Below are 18,410 nucleotides of genomic sequence, written 5' to 3' on the forward strand. Positions count from 1 at the left end.
AGATTACGTGCTTCAGGAATAGGAATGATAACATTTGTGTAGTTTTCTAATCTTAAAGATAGGCAGTAGAGAATACCTTACAAGGTGTTCGTCTACATTTGGATTGGAGATAGGCCACATCAGTGTCTGTGGGAATGTAAACTAGGTACGAATACTGAAAAAAATGTGGAGGAGATCTCGAGAATAGTGAGGCCTATGATTAATATTAGAGAATATTTGTTTACTTAGCATTTTCTTCACCGTCCAGTTTCAAGGAAGACCATCGGATAAAACATGTATACAGTGGTTCAGTCCTACAGCCTATCAGAGTCAGCACCTGGAAACGCAGTAATGTGGCTAAGGGGGTATTGTATGAAGCAATGGCGGTACAATCATTTCGGTATTACTTCCGTGATTAGCTTCTAAGCCTTTATGAACGATACCACTCAGCGTTTGAAACATAGTTTTGCAATCTTTCCGTTGAAGACCGTAAAATATAATTGTGCTGGAAAAGCTTTTCCTAATATTCATTCACAAACCGTCATTACGTTACTATATCACTCTTTTAATTGCATTCCACAAATTGGAACCGGTATTGGGATCCACACAAGTCCTCTCTACTTTGGTAGTACTGTACAAGTATTAACTTAAATTGCGATGTACACGAAGAGACAGAACGGACAGTAATCCCAAGAAAACATGCAGAATGACGGACTTCCGTAAGTGTCGGGGAGTTACTATATCACTCTCTTAATTGCATTCCACAAATTTTCATCCAACTCTCGTTTACATTATGCAAACCGTAGTGCGCCGTGAGATGCTATGCTCACTTCCATCACTTCGAGTTTCATCAAAGTATGGGGAGTGTTTAGCACTACGTATTAATCTACTTCCAGATCCCTAAGTAATTCACTGAAATTTTTTTTATCTCGAAGTCAAATATCTTACCAGAAATATCTCCATGCAAGTTCTTTATGTAGTCGTGAATAACTTTTGTGCAAGAAGCTTATATTAACTTGTAATGAAAATAGAGATTAAAAAAATATTTTTAGTTAGTCTTCTATTATTTGTAACAAAAATCGCATTTTGGCCAGATATGTAAGGTCTTTCCAATTGCAGTTGATTTTCCCCGTCCAGTGTACAAACATGGATCTGAAAAGCATACAGTTTTATTGTTAAGTGACAGTTGCTTCCGAAAATAGTTCCAATTTCGTGAAACTATTTAGGCACTCTCTTTAAACGGCACACAGTCTGCTTACGGAATAATGTTTAATATTTCTAATATTTCCACGTAATCATTAAGGTATAACTTTCTGATCCTGTAACCAAAACGAACTCAATACCAATCTGATTTTTGAGAAAGTTGGACTTACCCAATTAATTCACTAAGAATTAGGAATTTCGTTTACTGATAATGAGTTACGATGTCACTTTTTCAGGTTTCTGGAACACCTTACTCCGCAACACTCAAGGAATTTAGTGTCACGATATGACATCACAAGATATGTCTTTCATTTTTCGTTAAGTACAGGTCAACAACGAAATAGCCTGTTATTAAATCACATTTTTTTCCTGTAGTTAATGATATATGTCATTTCTGAACATAAATGAAAATTAGAGAACAGTAAATTAGGACAATAATAAACTAACAGCTTTGGCAACAGGTCGTGGTGGAAAAACGTTGAACACAGAGGGACAGGCAAGATATAGGAGAAGTAAGAGTATGTTGCTAGGCTTCAGTGTCAGTTTACTTAATGTGAAGTGAATGAGTCAGTGGATAGCAAAAACTACGGGAGCTGACGAGGACTGGAATGCACAAAACAGAGTATTGAGGGTTTTTGATGTAGCAGGGACATAGAAATTATCACGGAGTATAAAAAAAGAAAAAAACGCATGACAACACAAAAAGTGTTGAAATACTAAGAAAAAATCCGCTATCAGCCACTCATCTTAGTTTAGAAAGCAGTATATATTTCATGGATGACATTCGAAATGAACTGCAGATTGTCTCCAATGCAATGCGAGATCAAAAATGCACAAAAAAGGAAAAATTATACGCAACAAGCAGATATGAACGATACGACACGAGATTTATATATAGTAAGAGAAGAAGTAATGTGAAAACACATTTTTCTGGTGAGGGTTGTGTACTGATCCCAAAACAGCTGTCCTTTGGCAGTAAACAAACTTTCTGGTTGATGTAAACGTAAAACAATGCAGAATGCGTGTTAAGCCGCCTGTGACCTGCTAGGGTGAACGTTTTACTAATGAAAGTGTAAATGCACATGCTTAAGATAAAGTTATAATTTAACTTAAACACCAATTGTCAATGAGAAAATAGCTATTTCCGGGGCTATGTAAATTTCTCATATCTGTTTATAAATTTTTGTGAATACCACAACGTGCTGCAGAGAACATTTTAGATTTATTGCTTTCTCACTAGATATATAAATTCGATATGTCGTTGGCTGCTTATTTAACCACTTCTTTTTCGGTTTCCAGCGATATCAATACCTGTAGTGGTCTAAAAAAAATCAGTATTAGGGTAGCCTAGGTTTTGTTGTTTTCCTGGGGTCATGTTTTGCTTCGCCTAGTATTTGTAAAGTCCCAAACCACGTCTTCACTGAACCAATAGGTTGCATCAGCTCCGTAATAAGATGTTTGCTAGCCGCACGGTGTCGGAGTACGTGTAAACAAGATATTTACAGTCTCCTCCACTACACGTGTGTCTGGGGGAGAGAGAGTTCAAGGACCTTAGAGATTCATAACATTTCCTCTGTCAGTACACATTTTTACACGAGGACACCCGCGTGGGTAAGACGTCGGAAACATCTATGTTAGAAATAGAATCCTATGTTTCTTTGTAAAAATCGAAGAAGAATTACAGCTTCTGGCGTCTGTGGGAGCATAATGTGTAGATGTTATCGGTGTACCTCTTTTCCAAGTATGATGTAGCTGGAGGGTAGTTCACTGGAGCTACAAACTTGATTTCCCACAGTAGTGGCAGTGAGAACCCTGCCAAACGCTGTCGGCAAAACTTGCTCCTGAGATGTAGATAGCCTGGTGGTACATGTGCAAGCCTGCGAAAGCGGTCTACCGCAAAACAAGAGACTGCAGGGAAGGATCTTTAGTTGTACATGTGAAATCAGCTTTTTGTTCTGTGTCTTTGCCGTCGATTTCAGGTTGTGAGACCAGTTATCGCCGGATGGTTATTTACAGAACAGAGGGACAAACAACCTCGTGCCGACGACATCTTAGACAAACACTCGCTCTGTTAGTCTTCTAAGTTTACACGTCGTAAGGCACCGAGAATGTGATGGCCGCCGCTTTGGTGACCTCTCGTCTGATAAGAATGTACCATTTCCAAAGCCACGATTTCGATTAGCCTCAGTCTTCACTATCTCCCTTTGCTGCGTGCTTGATGTAATCAATAAATTACAGCACATGTGCTCCGTCATGGAATGGAAACAGCACGAAAAGGCAACAACTGTGATCGAGGCGGCACAGTGATAACACACTGGGCTCGCATTCTGGAGAAAGGCGGTTCAGACTCCATTTCGACCATTTCAGATTTATATTTTCCGTGCTTTTCTTAAAATTCTTAAGCCTACTCCCAGGATATCTCTTTTGAAAGGGAGCAGCTGATTTCCTTCCTCATCATTGCCCTTGTGGGGCTTGTGTACTGTCTCTACTAATCTCGTCATCGATGGGGCGTTTGACACTAATCTTGCTTTCTGCCATTTGTCTCCCATGTAGAAACGCTACTACTCCCTTATTCTTTATGTGCAACAATTTCTGTCAACTGCTAAGGAACGACACTACGGGTCTAATTCATTTTTTGCTGTGAAGTTAGCGTATTCATTATGTCGTATAAAAAGTAAGGTGTAAATAAGCTTTAATAGAAAAACACTGTTTTCGTCACCTCCGACTTCAGTAGAAGGAATTATTTGTTTGCGAGTTTAGCACACATTATTTCTAGTGAATTACTTGTACCTGCATTCCATAATAGCAACACCATTTGCAAGAACCAACGCTTACACTAAGAAGGTTATGTGATATGGAGAACAGCCGGCCGCGGTAGCCGAGCGGTTCTAGGCCATTCAGTCTGCAACCGCGCGACTGATACGGTCGTAGATTCGAATCCTGCCTCGGGCATGGATGTATGTGATGTCCTTAGGGTAGTTAGGTTTAAGTAGTTCTAAGTTCTAGGGGACTAATGACCTCAGATGTTAAGTCCCATAGTGCTAAGATGCATTTGAACCATTTGATATGGAGAACAAGCTAGAATTGAAGTAGTATGGGCAAGGAAAATGAGTGTGTCGTTTTAAAAATAAATCTATCGCTATTCCTCATAAACGAATTAGGAGAAGTATGAAAAACGTACAACTGGATGGAATTCTGTCTCCTTTCGAAAGTCTTAGCCACTTCACCACTTCAGTGGGTAGCATTACATAATTTTATCGAATTTATTTTATTTCTCGCCTTTATGTTAAGGAACTTAACTGCATTGTTCTACGAAAAAGAATAAGGAACAGTTTGGAATGTTTTTGAATGTGTAAAGTCATTGCTACGTTAAAATCTAGATGCTACGCATATTCTCCAACAACTGCATTACCTTTCACTCACTTCTCCATTAAAATATAAATGTTGTTAAAACTGCTCTCCATCCAGAAACACACCCTTCAATATTTTGTTTTCAGTGTAGTGAAGCTCTCAATCGACTTTATGTGAGATGCATAGTCTCTTATTTTTGTATATGTAACGACCCACTAAAACGCACAACATCGCAAAAAAACACGATCATGCAAGCAAATAAAAAATTGACATATTTCTCATTGCACCATCCAATTAAGTAAATGAGTAAGAAAGGAACTGAATTTCCGTATTTAAAAAATTGACCAATGCAAACATTATACGGCTACCGAATGAAACAAGAGGTTTACTGTAACCAATCATTGTTTATTTTATTCCACGACGTGTTTCGAAGGGTTAAACCTTCAATATTAGGTGGATTTACGTGGATTAATATGGCATGTATGTTATGTAACGGCACTGGAATAACCTGTGGCACTGTCTAGTTACTCTAATGTCATAACATAACGGATATATGCAGTGTTAATCCACAAACATAATTCCACCTGAGGTTTAAACTTTCTAAGCGCAGTGTGGAAATAAATAAGCAGTGACTGGTAACAGTAAAACTTGTAGTTTCATTCGATACCAATAACAGTCACAGTAAAGCCTAACCAAAAATGTTCGTATCTCAAAGTAACACGGGTGTATCATACTATTTGACTCATTTTCGTGTGAGAGTTTAAATTTACTGAGTATTCAGTGGCACATGCCGTACTGAACAGTACTAGCGTCTCTTAGATGAAGCTAATTCTCTAGTTTTAACGGTCTGAAATGGAGCACCATTCTGTATCACAATGAAAATTATGTATATTACTTATTAGCACAAAAAGAACAACAAAACAAAACACAAGGCCCAAAGTGCAAGAGCTTCACACTTTAATGGCAAATTCAGAATAACACACCGGACACCAAATTAAAAGACATATTATCAGGAATCATATTTCTACGCAGGTTTTTTCAAAGTTCTACCCTAACGTCAGTTTCAAGTCATTGTTTCTCTCAGTTCCATGCTAACTGGGCAAGGTGCCGTTATTAATGCATTAGCAATATCATAATGTAGGAGCCGGATTTATATCTCCGTCCAGCCATAGAGCTTTAGTTTCATCTAAGTCGATTAACGTAAATTATGCGACGGTTCTTTTGAAAAGGACGCGGTCTCTACCAGCAGGCCCAGTGACATCGTCGTCGAAGGAACGTTAAACGTTAATCATCCTTCCTTCCATTTCTTACAGGCCACAAGTAATATTTACAGTACAAATCTAGCGAGCTTCGTCCTCTGCTCGAGGCGCAAAGAAAATACTACCTCTCAGTTCACGTAGAACAAAAATTCTATCTTGAAACCACGGTCAAGGAGAACATAAACGTTCTGAATCTATTGTTTCCAGATTGAACGCCATTGTACCGAGTTTAATTTCGAAATTAACCACAATGTACATGACGGAAGAACAGATGTAAGTTACTGTTGTTACAGACTTGTGCATCGAATAGGAGCTTTTTAACGTCGTTGGCACATTTAGTGTTCTCAAACTGGAGTAATGATATTTGTACTAAATAAAAATGTCGTGTGACTAGGGCCTCCCGTCGGGTAGACCGTTCGCCGTGTGCAAGTCTTTCAATTTGACGCCGTTTTGGCGACTTTCGGTTCGATGGTGGATGAAATGATGATAATGAGGACAACACATCACCCAGCCCCTGAGGGGAGAAAATCTCCGACCCAGCCGGGAACCGAACCCGTGTCCGTAGGATAGACATTCTGCCAGGCTAACCACTCAGCTACCGGGGGCGGACGTATTTGTACTGCCGAAATTAGAAAAGGAACTAAGAAGTAAGGTAGGTTGATGATGAATGACCCGTCGACTTCGGAATAATTACAGTCGAAGAGCGAGATCGAATTACACAAGGATGGACGAAAGAATTTTGCGTAATTATACGAGAGGAAGATGTCGAATCCAACTCAAGTGTTGTATAGAACTCGCGGCAACCCTAATCAAGACTGTCGCTCTGCGATTTTAATCTCGGCCCTAAAGAAAAAGCCGAATTAGAGACGAGTAGATTTTGTACTGGAATCGACTTTCATTCTGTCCGTCTCTATTAAGTTCCTCTTAACAAAATGAACACAATACAACACTGCATGCAAATTCATTAGTCTCTCGAATGTTACTATTATATTCGCATCAATCTATTCTCCGTCGTGGGAAGGTGAAAGTAAATGACTGCTAGCCTTACCAAGACAGCGTTATTACACCACAAAAAGCAAGATTCAAGAAGTGAGTAGCAATGTTTAGTATTATTTTAGACCGGTGAGGCAGTTATATTTGTCGTATTATATGTAACCTGTTATCTACTACCTGCAGTATGGTTGCTCGTCCTCTTCTGAGATCCTTTCCAGATATGACTAACAGAGTACATCAAAAAGGTTCCGAAAAGGGCATCTCGTCTTTTATCATCGCGAAATAGCGGAGAGAGTATCGCGGAAATGATAAGAGAGTTGGGCTGATAGTCACTAAAACAATAGCGTTTGTTTCATTGCGACGAGATTTTTTCAGGAATTTTCAATCACTAATTTCTTCCTCATAATGCGAACAAATTTTGTTGACTCCTATCTACGTAGGGAGAAATGACCCTCTTAATAAAAAAAGAGCATAGATCACAAGGAGATATTTAGGTGTTAATTTTTCTCCCTTACCACATATTACCGGAACCGCCGATAAATAGTATGAAAGTGGTTGTATGATCTGACTGCCAAATGACTAAGTGTGAATTTCAGCGTAATGATGTAGATGCATGTAGACGTGGTTCAGTGAGAAGTGGCTCTGATGGCACATTACAGCCCCTAACTATTATCCTTCCGACTGAAACTTCGAGTTTTCACGGAAGTATTGTGAATCAACTTACATGGCAGTACCAGTCTGAACTACAATAATCTTGTAACACAGATTTAAAACTTTATTTACTTTGACTAAGTAGTGTATCGACCCTCAGAAATCAACTAAGTAATTGGGAGCATCTCTGATCAAAGTCAGTTTATTAACCTGGACGAGGCAGGAACGACAATGTTGTGATCGTCGTGATGAGATTCCAAGTTAATCACAACGTCTAAGTGATTGGAAAATCGATTAAGAAAAAAACTCAAAATTAGATATTCCAGTTTTAAATTTCGGAAGTTTCAGTTGTCGATATCTTCATCAAATCTCTAAAGAGCGTATTGTTCATAATTTTCACACCTTAAACATCTTCCAGACATTTGATCTGAGACAAGATGTGATGGGTCAGGAAAAAAAAACAAAAAAAAAAAAACCACTCAGAACAATTATAATGCAGCCAGTTATAGTGAAAGCTTGATATTGCTGTAGTCATGATCCCGAATACTGTTTTGATTCAGCTTTTCACTCTATCCTGTGCAAGTCTCTTCATCTCCGCCTAACTATAGCAGCTTAAATCAATTAGAATCTGCTTACTGTAGTCAACCATTGGTCTCCCTTTATAGTTTTGTCCCTCATTATCAGATTTTTGCCTTCAAGGCTTAGGATGTACCGTATCAGACGATCCCGTCTTTTAGTCATGTTGTATCGTAACTTTCTTTTCTCTGTGTTTCGACTCAATGTATCTTTATTAACTATCCGCGTCAGTATTCGTCTGTGGAACATCATTTAATGTTACCTCTCAGATCCAGCTGCGTGCGGCACGGTTACCTATATTGCTGAGCCACGCGCACCACCCTATCGTGGCAAGGACCACAGTTCATGAGGGGAATGGGTGGAATGAGGAGGGAATGAAGCATCACAAGTACTATTTACATTGAGGTGACAAAAGACGTGAGATATCTTTTAATATCGGTCGGACTTCCTTTTTCCGGGGTAGTGCATCAACTCGACCTGGTATAGACTCAACAAGTCGTTAGAAGTCCCCTGCAGAAATATTGAGCCATTCTGCCTCTATAGCCGTCCATAATTACGATAGCATCACCGGTACAGGATTTGGTGTTCGCGGCTCGTGGTCTTGCTGTAGCGTTCTCGCTTCCCAGGCACGGGGTCCCGGGTTCGACTCCCGGCGGGGCCAAGGATTTTCTCTGCCTCGAGATGACTGGGTGTTGTGTTTCTTTCATCATCATTTCATCCTCATTCACTCGCAAGTCGCTGTAGTGGCGTTAAAGAACTTGTGGAGCGGCAGCAGAACAGCCCCGCGAGAGGTCTCCTGGCCACCAATACCATACGCTCATTATCATCATCACAGGATTTTGTGCACGAACTGAGGTCTCGATTATGTCCAATAAACGTTCGATGGGATACATGTCACACAATCTGAGATGTCAAATCATTTGCTTGAATTATCCAAACAACTGTTGTTTGGGTGTATGAAGTCCATGAATGGCTGCGAATGGTCTCAAAGTTGCCGAAAGTAACCATTTCCAGGCAACGATCAGTTCAGTTGGACTGGAGCGGCCTTACCATTCCATGTAAACACAGCCACATCATTATGGAGACACCAACAGCTTTCACAGCGTCTTGTTAACAACTTGGGCCCACAGTCGAACCACACCATCAGCTCTTACCAATTGAAATCTTGACTCATCTGACCAGGCCATAGTTTTCCAGTCGTCTAGGGTCCAACTGATACGCTTACAAGCCCAGGAGAAGCGCCGTAGGCGCGGTCGTCTGCTGCCGTAGGCCTAATGGATACTTCCGTCGTACGTCTCACATTGATTTCTGCAGTTATGTCACGCAATGTTGCTTGTCTGTTAGTACTGACAACTAAACGCAAACGACGCTGCTCTCGATCGTTAAGTAAAGGCTGTTGGCCGCTGCGTTGTACGTTGTGTTCTAGGCACACTCTTGACACATTGGATCACGGAATAATGAATTCCCTAACGATTTTTTAAATGAAATTTACCAACCGTCTAGCACCAACTTCCATTCCGCATTCAAAGTCTGTTAATCCCCGCCCTGCAGCCATAATCATGGTGGAAAAATTTTCACTTCAGTCAACCGAGTACAAATGGCAGCTCCGCCAATGCGCTGCCCTTTTATACCTTGTGTACGTCATAACGTATATGTGCACATCGGTATCCCGTGACTTCTGTCACCTCAGTGAATAAGATGCGGCTGAGTCGTTGAGTGAAACGAGCAGTCCCACCATGGCAAGCTCCAGAGTTCATCCAGAGTAGGGATGATAGAAATAACATTATATTCTTCTCTCTTCTTTCTAATTCATAGCGTCGCATCTTCGTGACTTTTAAGATACACAACTGGATCGCAGATTCAGTTGTAACGAGTACCCTCTTCAAGACCACGCTTGGATCGTTCCTACAAAGTAATTAGTCTCTGGGAAGTGATCCCATATAGGAAACGTGTGGAAGTTAAAAATCTTGAATTCATGTCCGTCATGCGTTGTTCACCACATACGACAACCACGAATTTCAGAGTAATACCCGCTTTAATACTCATCCTCTCTTTTTGCTAAAAGTCAAGGTGTCGTAGTTCAGATACTGTCATTCGTAATTACGTCGCAAATTTGGGCGCGATTATTTTTCCGTCTCAATTTTTAAGTAATCTCCACTTCAAAAATGTAAAAAAGTATTAGTGCTGTCACTGTTGCTCTCATTCCTCGCTTATGTAGAGTTTCAAATAAACTCGAGGAAGAATGGCCTCTGTTATATATATATATATATACATACTGCGCAAGCTGTACTGTAAATGACTAGGGCATTGTCAGTCATATCCTTTCTGGTGCCACTTGAGAAGGGAGCCTTGGAAACAGATGTCCAATGAGTTTATGTGCGACCACTAGTCTTAGTTTCTTGCCCTCAGACTTCTTCTACGAAATAAACGTTGGAGGCGTTAGAACATTTCTCCAAGCTGTCGCTGGAATTCTAAACTTCCTAAATGGCACTTTGCGAAAAGATTGCCTTCCTTCTTCTAAGAACTCTTGTCTAAGCTCCCCGAGTATTTCTGTATTGCTCTTCTACTTATCAAATCGAATGGTGATAAACTCACGCTTCTGAATTCCGTAGATATTCTCCTATAATCCTACCTGATGATGATTCTCAGCACTCTATAATGCTTAGGAACGGATAACACAGGCGTTCTGTACATGGTCTCCTTTACACGCTAACTCATAAAAATTGTCCGGACACTCGTATGTAATGCGGAATCGACCACTGGATATCACGAGTGGCGGACTCGCCAGTACAAAAGCAGGTGGAGAGTGTCGTGTTGTCAGTAGAGAAGCAGTAAGAGTAGAATGGGTCGATCAGAAGAGTACAGTGACTTCAAACGTGGACTAGTTCAAATGGTTCAAATGGCTCTGAGCACTATGGAACTCAACTGCTGTGGTCATTACTCCCCTAGAACTTAGAACTACTTAAACCTAACTAACCTAAGGACATCACACACATCCATGCCCGAGGCAGGATTCGAACCTGCGACCGTAGCAGTCGCACGGTTCTGGACTGCGCACCTAGAACCGCGAGACCACCGCGGCCAGCGCGGACTAGTCACTGGATGTCACTTTCGTAATAAATCCACCAGCGACATTTCAATTCTTCTAAAACTGCCTAATTCGGATGTTGGCGATGTGAATGTGAAGCAGAAACACGTAGGGGAAATCAGATCTAAACCAAGATCAGCCAGGTCTCACGTACTGTCGGACAGGGACAGTCGAAGCGAAAAGAATCTCTCGTGAGTGCCGAAGTGCTACCAGCAGTACCGACAGCACAATGACCGTGAGTCGGGAATTACAAAGACTTGGCTACGACGTTCAAGCCACACAGTTATGTGAGCTATAATGAGTGACCCTTGAGGCAGCGTAAATAGCGATGCTACTGCGGCAAGTGGATGCCTGGAAATGACTGATTTGGAGTGATAAATCACTCTGTATCCTGTGCCAGTCCTGGAGAACATTATCTGCCATCATGTATGATCGTAATAGTGAATTATAGAGGGAGTGGCAGTGTTATGGCATGGGCGTGTTTTTAGTGGTTAGGAATTTGTTCCATTATTTCGTCTAAGAAGAAGCTAAATGCCGAAGGAGATCAACACGTTTTACAGGTTTGTGTACTATCTACAGCGTCGGTAGAGGATTCGTCCGGAGACGACGGCTGACTGAGCAAGACGATACAGCCTGCCATAAAATAGCACCAGAGGGGCAATGGTTCGTGGACAGTGACATTCCTGATACGGACCGGCCTGCCCAGAGTCCCGACCTGAAAACAACGGAACACCTTGCGAGTGGGTCAGTTCACGATTTTGCTCCAGACCCTAGCAACCAACATCACTAACTTCTCTGGTTTCAGCTCTTGAGGAAAAAGAATACACCGCTATTCGTCTACAGATTAACAGACACCTCATCGAAAGCGTCCCGAACAAAGTTCAAGCCATCACAATGGCGAAGGGTGGACCGCTTCGCGCTAATATCCGCTAAGGAGTGTCCGAATACTTTTTATCAGGCGCTGCAGATGCGACAGTCTTTCCCTAGACTCGTCTAGTAAAACGTAGTAAGCCATTCAGCTTCCTTGCAACAGAACCTGTGTATTCGTTCCGCTGCACGCAGCTGCGCAATGTTATGTCTAGACATATTATCCTGTCACGTGATGGAAGATGCGACACAGAGATACAGCAAGGGATCAGGCAGAGAAGGACGGCTGTCTAAAAATTAAACGCTGTTCTTTAGTTCACAAAAATGAGTGTAAAGGTTAAAATTCATTTATACAAATTAATCGTTGAAGCAATAACGAACTATGGCAGCGAGTGCTTGGAACTCACAGAAAGAAATAAAAATAGACTTAGAGTTTTAGAAAAGAAGACTTGAAAAGAGCCTGTAGAATTTCCCGACTTCACCACGTAAGAAATGGGGAAATAAGAGGAAGGACTAAGACTCATTATATGGTTCAAATGGTTCTGAGCACTATGGGATTTAACATCTGAGGTCATAAGTCCCTTAGAACTTAGAACTACTTAAACATAACTAACGTAAGGGCGACACACACATCCATGCCCGAGGCAGGATGAGAACCTGCGACCGTAGCGGTCGCGCGGTTCCAGACTGTAGCGCCTAGAACCACTCGGTCAACCCGGCCGGCTAGACTCATTATAGTATTACTGATAAAATAGTAGAAAGACAGCTAGAATGGTCTGAGCAGGTCAAATGAATGGATGAAGTCAGATGACCCAAGAAAGTACCGTCATGGCAACCTACTGGAAGGAGAAGAGGAAGACGACGGAAAGTGTGGCCACGTGGTATCCAAGAAGCGATGGAGAGAAGAGGAATGGAAGATGATGAGGAAAAATCGCGAGAGCGTGACACATTGCGACAGAGATGCGGCAGTTGTAGGACCCTCTCAACGAGAACAGTAGATTAAATTCTTGTTTCTGAATCAAGCTGCACAGCATAAAATAATATATATTCGCACATTAAAGGCATATTCCTCTTTACCATCCGCATTCACTTACAACTATCCACGTTTAAAATAAGCTGCCTTTCATTGCACCAATGTGTGCAAGTCATCCTGCCCCCCGCCCCCGGAGAGATGCTGCCTCCGTAAAATACGTGATCAACAATTTCTCGCAGCAGTTCTGGTGATTTCTGAACAATGTGTTCCTGTATATTGGCCTTCAGATCAGGTAGAGTTCGAACGTGTCCCTGGTAAACGAGTTCTTTTAGATATTACCAGGGCAAAACGTCACATGGATTCATATCAGGGTATCTTGCAGGCCATGCATCTGGAAAACCTCTGGAGATAACTCGTTCGTGGAATTTTGCATTAAGCAGATCTTTCACTGGGCGGGCGTCATGAGGTGAGGTGCTGCGCCATCTTGGATTAAAACTACGGTTTTCACATAGTTGCACTCCTATAGAGCACGAATCACACGCTGGAAAAGGGGGATTCGATAACGTTCAGGCATCACGGTACACATGATAGGCCCTCTGGGTGTATTCTCTTCAAAGAAGAACGGAGCGAGAATAAAGGCGCTTGTGAATCCACACGACAAAGTCACATACGGCGAGTACAGCGGATCTTCGTGTACATCATGCGGTTTAACAATACCCCTAATTTGACAGTTCTGTACATTCACTGCAACCTGGAGTACAAAATGTGCCTCGTCACTCCATAAAATATTGCCCAGCCTCATACCATTAACTTCGATCCGCGCCAGGCAAATTCAGAACGTTGCTGCGGATGATAAGGTTCCGTTGCTGCACAGTTTGGATCTTATACTGGTACCAGTCCAAAATAAATAGCAAAACATTCAGTACCGCTCACCATGGGACGGACAGTTCTCGTGACACTGCATGACGATTAGCACTACCCATACTTCACTGTCAATTACAGCAACAGCAATCTCGTCAATAACTCCCACCGGTATAATACGCCTTCCTCGTCCAGGTGCCACACCAAGCTTGCCAGTGTATTCAAATTCATCTTCTTCAAACCATTTAACGACACCAGGTGTCTCCGCAGACCCTTCAGGCAGAGATACGCTTTCAGTGCAGCACTGTAATTGTTTCGGTTCATATGAAACAGTTTCACAAACAGTGCACGTCTCTCTTCTCGACAGCCATAATGTTCACTCACGTTAAGGCTCGTCAGATGTCAGCGAGGATGTCACACCATCATACAAACGGCGTAGAGCGCCAGATTACCACCTGGAGGCCAAACTTGGACTATTTTTTTTTTCAGCAAAAATCGGTTCCGCGTTAATGCCTTAGTATATCTGCCAAGCTCCGCTGTCGTACAATAATTACAGCCCACATGGGCATCCTCGAGTAACTGCAATTTAATTATAACCACCCTGACATGGAGAGCAGGAATATCATCACTCTTTCCTAGGGCATTCCTAGCATTACGTTTCTCTCTGATGCGCGCTCCCCGTCCAGGACAATGCACTGGGTTCTGTTAGTCAAAAAGACTTCCAGCCGGTCACTTATCTGAGAGCCGTTCTGCTTCTAAGCGTGCATCCATGGCTCACAGGACATTGTACGTAATAGGGGCCAGGTATGTAGAGCACGAGCGTTGGTTTCTAAATCACTCTCACTTTTGAATAGTATCTTTCTCTAGGGTATTGGTCATAATTGTTCTTGTAATGTGCTTAACTGGTGTCGAATAGCTGTAATAAAGAATTTTTTTTTTACATTCATCTTCCTTTATTAATCTTTCGCTCCAATGATTCCCATTTGAGTTCCCAAAGCATCTTATCTCTTGCGTGTTGTTCGAACCTACCGGTAATAAATCTAGCAGCCCGACCCTGAACAGCTTCGATATCTTCCTTTAATAGGACCTGGTTGGATTCCAAAACACAAGCAGCACTCAAGAATAGTTCGCACTAGTGTCCTATATATGGCCTCCTTTGCAGATGAGCCATACTTTCCTAAAACTATCCCAATAAACCGAAGTCGACCTTTCGCCTACCCTTCTACAATCCTTACAGGCTCGTTCCATTTCATATCGCTCTGCAGCCTTACGCTCATATACTTAAACGAGACGATACTCAGGGAATGGACTGCCCTGCTCGTTCCGCCGACTTAAATCCCATGGAGCGCATTTGGGATGCTTTGGGGAGCTGTATTACAGCACGTCCAAGTGCACCAACAATCATCAGTCGCGCTGGTGGAGGAATGGAGGGCCATGACCTACCACAATAACACTTTAGCAACCTTGCTGTCAGCACGGTAGCACGTTGCAGAATCTGCACAGCCGTCCGTGGTGACAAAACACCCCATTAAGAACCACGTCCCGTCTTTTGTAATGTCCAGGCGACCATCATAGATCATGGTGCCTTCAGTACAATTGTTATCTTTGAGTAGAAGCGTGATTTCAGTTCGTGTTATTGCGTTTTTCTTTCAGTCGGCATGTGTACTACACTGTAACAGTTCTTTCTACGTGTAGTGAAAGTTACATCGAGCTATGATACTTGACAGTGACACATCATCCGGAAGATACTTTCGTCCTTAACTTTCGCTCATAAGTCTTTGCTAATGACATATTTATCTGCTTGAAGCACAAAGAAATCGAAAAACAAAGCGGAACTTAACAAGACGTCCGTATTGTGTTTGCAGACGCCGCCGCCATGAAGCCCGCAGCAGCACTTGTCGCCGCCACCCTTCTCATCGCCGTCATCCTGTTCCACAGGTAAGGACTTCTGCGTAGAATTGTTATAGTATCACTCTACGCTTATCTTCCGAATATTATGCCTCATCGCTCTCATATCTTGGACAATTGCCGTGATTATTACATTTAGAATCGGTAAGGGCTTCAATAAACTACAATCTTGAGACCTTCCAGAAGTGCTAGACACATGGTATTCGATCTGTTTTGCAGGTCACACGTAAAAGTAATCGCGAATTTACGAAGAATAAGTTTTCTCCTTTATTTGGCCAGTTGGCTGTGGCAGGTTTTACTGGGAGACAACTGATATACCTCGGCTTCTTCCACTGCTTGTTTAAGAGTGAAAGAAAGAAAAACGTTTTAGTCTCTTTTATGGCATATCCAGTCTGGTATGAACTGCTATCATGTTTTACAAACTAAACGTAAAATACTCCGTAACCGTGTAAGCTGCGGGTGTCCAGTACCGTTTCTGTCTGTCGCAGCTTAAGGTGACGTATTCCTCCTGTCGAAAATTTCTGCAGAATAGTTTTCGAAAGATTTTTTTCTATTGTTTACATGCGAGATAACGTGGTAAGGTATATCGAAGTTTTAAGTCTTTAAGACGTGTTTCATTCTAACAGAATACAGCGGCGTGAGAAGTTAGTGTAAGCCTTTGGAGTAGTTTTAGATTACCACGCTGTGTTCGCAACTCGGCATCAGTCTATGATATGCGGCTCGGTGGCAAGAATGGAAGACACGATTTGCGAAAAGCTAGTTTCTGATGTTACGGCTCCTGATCTTGGAAACAGTTGATAAACACGACGAATACTCGTGCAAGGGGCTCTGCGAACAGCGTGTGTTGCGAATACCGTAATATCTCGAGTGTATGTTATGAGAAACAGGACCGCATACTTGACAACGAGAATGATGCGTGCAAGTAAAGCATATAGGCGCACGCAACACGTCTCGAAATTCAGATGCATTCACATTTTTTTGAGTCTTTAGTTCTTGGGAAACTTTATTCCTCTTGGAGAGGACGAGTATTCCCACTAAGCTGGACACTACACTCCTCAGACAAGCTTGGAGTGCTTACATTTGATTATGTTTTGGAATCACTCTTGTATAAGAATACTGGAACTCGGAATTCAGTGTTGCGTAAATACATCGACGGAAGTACTCATTCTTCAATGCTGACTTATAGCCGTAGCAAATATCTCGAAATACCCCGGGAAATCATCAGAAATGCGTATTTTCACAATGAGATTTTCACTCTGCAGCGGAGTGTGCGCTGATATGAAACTTCCTGGGAGATTAAAACTGTGTGCTGGACCGAGACGCAAACTCGGGACGTTTGCCTTTCGCGGTCAAGTGCTGCCAGGAAGTTTCAATGCATATTTTTATCAGCTGTTGTGGTACGGCAAATGTTACTGTTCGCTCTAGAAGAAAAATAAGTAAAAACCTGAATTGTTGATAATTTACCGGTATATTTCCAAAAAATAGGGTGTAGAGAGAGATGGTGGAGCAATAATTACACACCTATCATGAACAACGCGTACAAGCAATGGAGAACACAAAAAGCAGTTTTGTCGAGGATTATATAATAACATAAACGATGATACTGGAAGACGCTACTTTGAACAGCTTCTATATGCTTGGTTGAATGGTATAAGGTGCGTGTTGTGTAGCTCATTAAAAAAGTAAATATTCATTACTATAATCAGTCCTCGTTTTAGGATTCTCTGCCCTATGCATAATTTTGATAATATAGGTTTGGGACAACTTACACGGAACGAGATACTAACATTGTAATTCACGAGGGACTTCAATAAGTAATGCAACACATTTTTTCTCGGCCGTTGCCAGTTGTAAAACGCGGAATTTGATGCGGGACGTCGTGGAATAATACCGCTTCAACATCTTTAGTTTCATAAAGTACTGATAGGTGGCGGTGCTATACGTAGCCTTCAAAATGGCGTCTGCAAAGTAGATGCATTCGAAGGAGGGGGATGTCACTGAGTTTCTTTTGGCGGAAAACCAGAGAATCGCAGATTTTCATAGGTGACTGCAGAATGCTTGCTATTTCTGTTCCACAAATGACATCTTACGATTACTTCAGTCGATAACAACATAGCAGCTGATGAATATACGGGCACTTTTGAAAATTTTATATATTTTAGAAATCTCGTTTGTGAAATACAAAAGACTGATCTTTAGTTCGAAGACTAGTTTAATGCAGCTTTGTGTAATATTGTATTCTGTGCAAACAACTTCATCTCTGCCTAACTACTACAACGTATATCCATTTGAACCTGCTTACTATTTTCAAGCCATTGTCTCCCTCTGAAATTTACAACCCTGCCCCCCTCCTTCTCCGCCCCCCCCCCCCCCCTCTCCCACACATACACAAACTCTTTCTTTCATTTCCAAACTAACGATTCCTTGTTGTCTCAGAATGTGCGACAACTTTCTTTTTTCTCCAATTCGATTCAGTACCTCTCTCATTAGTTATTCAATTTATCCACCTAACTTTCAACATTCTTCTGTAGCGCTGCATTTTGAAAGCATTTTCTGAATTGCTTATTGTCCACTTTTCACTCCCGAACTAGGCTACATTCCACACAAATACCTTCAAAAAACATTTCCTAACATGTTATTGCCAGTCTGCACTTCATATCCTCTGTATTTTGGCCATCAGTGTTATTTTTCTGCACAAAAT

The 18,410-nt window shown here is 41.8% G+C and overlaps 1 protein-coding gene across 6 annotated transcripts in view; it reads left to right on the forward strand.

Annotated features, from left to right (window-relative positions):
• LOC126267355 (neuroparsin-A) overlaps positions 1 to 18,410 on the forward strand; it is a 210,226-nt gene that overhangs the window by 158,606 nt on the left and 33,210 nt on the right. For all 6 annotated transcript variants that reach the window (XM_049972486.1, XM_049972482.1, XM_049972488.1 and 3 more), the window contains exon 3: positions 15,667 to 15,739. In XM_049972486.1, coding sequence (XP_049828443.1) covers positions 15,678 to 15,739 — 62 coding nt within the window. In that variant the 5' untranslated portion in view covers positions 15,667 to 15,677. The remainder of the gene's footprint in view (positions 1 to 15,666; positions 15,740 to 18,410) is intronic.

The sequence above is a fragment of the Schistocerca gregaria genome, chromosome 4 (assembly GCF_023897955.1).
Source record: "Schistocerca gregaria isolate iqSchGreg1 chromosome 4, iqSchGreg1.2, whole genome shotgun sequence".
NCBI classification, from domain to species: domain Eukaryota; kingdom Metazoa; phylum Arthropoda; class Insecta; order Orthoptera; family Acrididae; genus Schistocerca; species Schistocerca gregaria.